A 6000-nucleotide genomic window follows, 5' to 3' on the forward strand; every position below is an offset into this window, starting at 1 on the left:
AGCTGTCTTTTTCTTTCTCTGTAAGGTCGACATGCTCTTTCCAGGGCGGTCTCGTGAGGGCTGAAACGCTCTTCGATCTCCGTGCTTACTGGAAGCGCAACCCCTTCATATTTGGGGGTATTAACGGCACATCCTTGTTTGCTATAACCGACTGAAGTGGCCGTAGTTGTATCTGAAACATATTGCCATTGCCCAAGGCATACTTTGATGGTGGCACCGCACTTGTTCATGTCAAGCAATTGTTTGTTGTGTCTGTGGCAGTTATAAGTGAGCTCTACTGTATTGCACGTGCATCATGCCACAGACACAAGCAGATGCATTTAAAATAGTCAGGTGCCTGCTGCATGATATGCGCTCTATATACCAAGCGTATCAACAATGCTGTTGTGGCTTTGGAGACTCCTGCTTAGTCTACTGTGCTCTGTTTCGATTTTCAGACATGAGGACCAGTATTACGAGGCCAGGGTAAAATGTGCCTGACGATGAACCTTCGAAAGCAATGTACTCCTGCGAATACGGGCAGAACCTTACTTTCACTTATTTGCATCTGCAAAGTTAAGTTCATGAGAATCCACCTGGATCTGCCAAGAGAACTAGCCTGACCAGCTGGGCCGAAGTGACAAGCATTGTTAAAGATACTGCAACTGACATCGCATTTTAGCTGGCAGAAAACATCAGTTTCAATTTTTTTCACTCGCAGTTAACAGCACATTGCAAGTTGCTCTTCTTTTTTCCTATTCATATCCTTTCACATTTTGTGTCTAGAGAAGAAAGGCTACAGAAAGTGTTGTTAAATGCGCTTTTTGTGCATTGCCGTCTACACAAAAGCGCACATGTTCCGATGCCTGTGGCGTTTGTGTTCATTCCAAAGTGACACTCTTTTGCTCTCTGTTATTTTGCAGGTCATTACAGAAAAGCCAATGCGTACAAGGTTCCACGCCTTCCACCCTTTCATGACTCCATTGCTTCATGCATATAACCTGAAAAATTCCATGTGCAGTGATCTCAGTGCATTGCGTCTATCACAAAGTGGATTGGAAATAGTTTTGATGTAATTGCTTCAATTACAGGGATCTTAATAATGAGGAAAGTGGGCATTACCTTGAAAACAAAAATTTTGTTTACTGAACTTATTTCGTAAGCAATATAGTTCTTTCGTCTGAAATCACAACAGGCTCGCCTAAAAAAGAAGGAAGGAGGGAATAACGGATGGCAGCATAGTTGTCGCTAACAGTTGTTCCTGTTGTTGACGAGGCACTAGGTTCTTTTTGTTCGTTTTGCTCGATAGTGGTTGAGCAGAAATCATTGGTGTGGAATGGTTGACCAGTTTAAATTAAGCTTTCGGTGAGATTCCCATTTCTGTCGTGGTATTAAGAGAACACCTGAAGTTGAACGCAGCCTATTACCATACACTCTTGCGGTGTGCACTCAGTAGTAGAAGTATTAGAATCACGATATTTGGCCACTCAGAACCAAGCACCAAGAGAGGATTATGCCTGTCGTGCAAAGGACATTGGTCTTCCAGCTATCTCAGACAAGCAAGGCACACCACATAAAAAGGGTTGAATAGGAGATGGGAGGATACTGAGTGGTCGTCCTGCATTCCACAACACAGTGAGTGAAACTGGCATATCTTTCACGGCAGTTATTATATTCAGGTGATTTCGCATATTTTTGGAAGATGGCCTGTGCCGGTCTCTGTAGGGTGTTGCATGTCAGCTTGTCAATTAACTTTGTGATGTGGAGAGTCGAAAAAAGATAAGCAGCTGGTGCTCACCTTAAATAAAAGGGAGGCATTGGTTCGAAGCCATTATGTTCGGTTAAACATACAAACGGCAGAAAATGACGCCTTTACTTTTGGTGCAAAGTGGGGTGAATCTGACTCCATTCTATTATTCAGAGATCAAAGCAGGATCTCTGGAACTGAAGAGACGGTCATTGCGCAAGACGGTGGGCGAGATCACATGAAGGAAAACAATGTAATTGTGCTGGACATTGCGGTTGCTGTGATAAGTGTGCAAATTGATTATTTCATTTATACCAAATTCTTTCCAGTTTTTCACTTAAAGCAGAAATGTCGTGTGAATATTGCATGCTTTGAAATAATTTCCCTTTTGATGAATGTGTGATTGACACATCAATTTTTATATTGATTCTTGTTCTGTACAGCCACACAAATTTTCAAAATGCTTGCTGTAGTCATTCAGTGTGACTCCATGATGTTGTACTCTTGCTCTGTCCGGTAGGTGGGGCTTTATGAACTCTTGGGGCTCCGCAGAACCCCTGCTGTCAGTATTGTGTGGTGAATTCTAGATGGTATCGTATCTGCATTGTTCACTGGTTTATGGGCATTTTTATGGCTTTGCTCAAGAGTACGCTATGATTCCTTGTGTTGGTCACACGTGACCGACCTCACTTTGTCATATGCGAAGCATTCCTGCCTTTGTCCGAACTATGCTTGTGTCTGTGTGCATTTAGCCCGCATTCTGACGCCTTCCGTTCTGTTTTCAGGCTCTTTGAAGAGCAGGTGATATTTGGCTGTATGGGGTGACAATGTTTTTTTTCAGTTTTCTAATGCTTAGTGCTCTTGTGCACATTTGTAATTCATCAGGTGTGTACTTCAATTCATGATGGTTGTACCTTGAATTATCTCTGAGGCGGAAATTCTTTTATTGTGATGTGAAGCCATTTGAAAAAATTTGCCTACCCAGTGTTTCTGTATAGCTCTGTGCTCTGTTGACCCTGTTCACCTTGTGCTCTGCTGACCTATTGACGCAGTGCTCTTTGCCGTGTTTCCCAAGGCAATGCAAGATTTACCAGACTTGCTCGTCTAAGAACCGCACTGTTTCTTTCATTTCTTTTCTAGTTTTGCCGGAGTGAGTTCCTGACATGTGGCAGGTCTTCATGCCTCACAAAATGCCTGTCAAACTGATTTAGTGTTGCTGTCATTCTGGAATTCTGATAAGTGATGACAAGTTGTACTTTTATTCTTTATTTCTTGCTGGTTTCACTCTCCCCCCATCAGTGGCATAATCATTGGAGGATGCATCAGGCATGTAGGATGTGCAGGGTTGGAATCTCAGTACTAGCACTGGGTACCCACGAGTGATGCAATAGGCAAGTTTTCCCCCTAGCTTGTGATGGGTGCAGTGCTTGGAAATGGGCCTTTAATCCCAACCTGTGTCGAAGAAAGTGCCTTGAGCAATGGCGCTCTTTAGCCAAAGTTTCGCTTTCACCATCTCATTTGTTGTCGTCATCAGCTTTCACTGTCAGTACAATTTTTCATCCCACATTTTAGTTGTGGGCCTTGCATGAGTAAATATGTTACGGACTAACTGCACTTGACACGCAGTAGTGTGCTGTTTCAGATGTGCTTCTACTTGTTTGGTTAATGGCACTCTTGGAGCTGCTGCAGGGGAAGCACCGTGTTGGGCATGTTGGGCATGTTGGGCACACTTGTGGGCGGCTGTAATCTTGGCTGCAAGCAAGCCTCATGACAATTTTTTACCAGTTGTCAAGCTCTGAAAATTTTTTTCCTACGTGCGGTACAAAGGGTGTAAGAGGTCTTAAAAAAAAGAGGAGGAATCTTGTCCCAATGTGTTTTGTCTCTAACCATAGCTCACACTCGTAAGTTTTTAAGCCTACGTAGGCAGACTTATTTCATTTCATTTATTTTACTCTGAGGGCTTTCGCATTACAGAGGATGCTAGTGGCTTGTACAGTCGTTTCCATGAAGCCAGTTACTGTGCAAGAGAACAGGTCTATAAAGTGGCTGTTGGTTTGCTTGCAACAGCTTCCCGATATTTTTAGGTAACTGTGATTCTTTCATGAGCATAACTATAGTTCTCGTCTGCATGCAGATTTGAAAGTTTGGAATGTTTGCTTTGGAACTTGATTGTTTTTAAGCCTGTCCTACTCAGTTTACCTGACCTAGCACAACGCTTGTATGAAATGGTATGCTATTTTAACCGTCTCATCCTCATAACACCATGTGAGTTGTTGCACATGTAATCCTGTCTCTTATGGATGCAACCTGTCTTTCACTTGCAGACTTGACCGCCAGAGGCCGCAAATACGGTGTATTTTCTGGACAAAACTCATCAGGTTAGAATCTTCACTTTATCTTCATTAATCTGTTTCTGAAGGTTCTTTCAAAGAGCAGTGTGAAGAATACAGAAGCTTCAGTTCATAGAGCTCTGGTGAATTATGATGATATTTGCCTTTGATATTCTGGAAAGTTGTTTTCCAAAATATGTGAACTGTTGGCCAAACTGTCGCCCCTGTGAGTTCTATGCATTGATGTTAGGACTTGTGCAGGGGTCCAAGGCTTCATCAGGTATTTAGCCTTTAGCTTTTGCTTCCTCTTGTACCCTGTCTAAGGAGCAAATAAAGAAAACAAAAGTGGAAGTGTGCTAAACTTACCTAATTGCCATTTGTTTGCTATTAGGCCCACTTAGGTGGGCCTAGGACAGCGTCTATCATGATGGCAGTAATGCAAGTGCTTTGGATTTATTTCAAAGTCTACCCTATTTTATTGGCAAGGATGACATTTTTTGCAGCTGGAATGTTTTCAACTGCATACTCAATTCAAACTAGGGATATCTTTCTTCAGACCTGAATTCTTCTTAAGGCCGACCTATTCAATAAAACTTTTCATAAACATCCACAGCTGTTGACAATTATGTCTTGAACATTGATCTTTATTTCCGTAGCTCCAGGTGAGCTGTGCAATGTTGGTTCCTGCTTTTGATTGAAAGTATTCTTCCTTTACCACACAGGATCAGACGTCACACAGAGCGACCATGGTGCACCTCCTGTGCAAGATTCAACTGGTCCAAGGCGCCCAGTGAGCCACTGCATGGAATCTACTCCTTCTGGCAGTGGTAACCACCGGGGTAAGCCTGCAGTAAAGAAGCTGCACGAATGCACCCACTGCAGCAAGGGATTCAAAACCAGATCTCAGCTGGTGGTGCATATCCGAGTCCATACTGGGGAACGCCCATACCATTGTGATGACTGTGGAAAGAGCTTTGCACAAAAGGCCCACCTGGAGGTACACCAGCGCACTCATACTGGTGAACGTTCTTACCGTTGTGAGCACTGTGGTAGGAGCTTTGCACACCAGAGCACCTTATTGAAACACCAGCGGACTCACACAGGCGAGCGTCCTTACCGTTGCGACTGTTGTGATAGTACCTTTGCACTCCAGGACACCTTAGTGAAACATCAGCGCACTCACACTGGCGAGCGTCCTTACCGTTGTGACCACTGCAGTAGGAGCTTTACACAGAGGAGCAGCCTGGTGGCACACATCCGTAGCCACACAGGTGAAAGGCCGTATCAGTGCCAGCTGTGCCCCATGGCCTTTGTAGTACGTGCAAATCTTGCAAGGCATGTGAGATCCCATAAGGGCGAAAAGCCCTTCCAATGTGATTTGTGCCATAAGACATTCGCTCAGGAAAAAAATTTAAAACTCCACAAAAAGACCATTCACAAAGAATAGCAGCGGTTTCTGATGCCCTTAGTCGATATGTTTTCCTAGGTACCTTTTTATGTGCGATCTAATGAGATTCTGCTGAATGCCCTATGATGGGTGGCGGTAGCTAACCTTCATCTTTCTTTTCATTTGTATGTTTTGTTCACTTTCAAAGTTTTTTTCAGGACAATGCATTTGTTGTTCCCTTAGGCTAGACACACACTCACTGTAAGTATTTCCTGAACACAGAGTAAGCCTGTTACGCTTGTAAACTCGCATGAATGGAAATGAAATCTCGGTCATACGTGGATGGCATCACTTCTCTTTTGGAGGGAGATTTTAAAAATATTGTTCCCAATATTACAAAGAGATGTAGTATACCAGAGACGTAATAGCATAGACGTATGCCAGTTGACCGCAAATTGACTACGCACGCATAGTGGCATGGTTACAATCAGGCAGGGTCACTGCGCACTCGGAGCCGGCGTTCAGTAAACCAGTCTACATCTACGCTACTTCGTCTC

The 6000-nt window shown here is 43.5% G+C and overlaps 1 protein-coding gene across 1 annotated transcript in view; it reads left to right on the top strand.

Annotated features, from left to right (window-relative positions):
• LOC149328077 (uncharacterized) overlaps nt 1-5797 on the top strand; it is a 30776-nt gene extending 24979 nt beyond the window's left edge. The window contains exons 3-4 of the mRNA XM_089561409.1: nt 4051-4104; nt 4779-5797. Coding sequence (XP_089417535.1) covers nt 4051-4104; nt 4779-5503 — 779 coding nt within the window. The 3' untranslated portion in view covers nt 5504-5797. The remainder of the gene's footprint in view (nt 1-4050; nt 4105-4778) is intronic.
• The last annotated feature ends 203 nt before the right edge of the window (nt 5798-6000 follow it).

Source organism: Amblyomma mixtum, chromosome 9 (genome assembly GCF_055824585.1).
Source record: "Amblyomma mixtum isolate Tamu chromosome 9, ASM5582458v1, whole genome shotgun sequence".
Lineage (NCBI taxonomy): Eukaryota > Metazoa > Arthropoda > Arachnida > Ixodida > Ixodidae > Amblyomma > Amblyomma mixtum.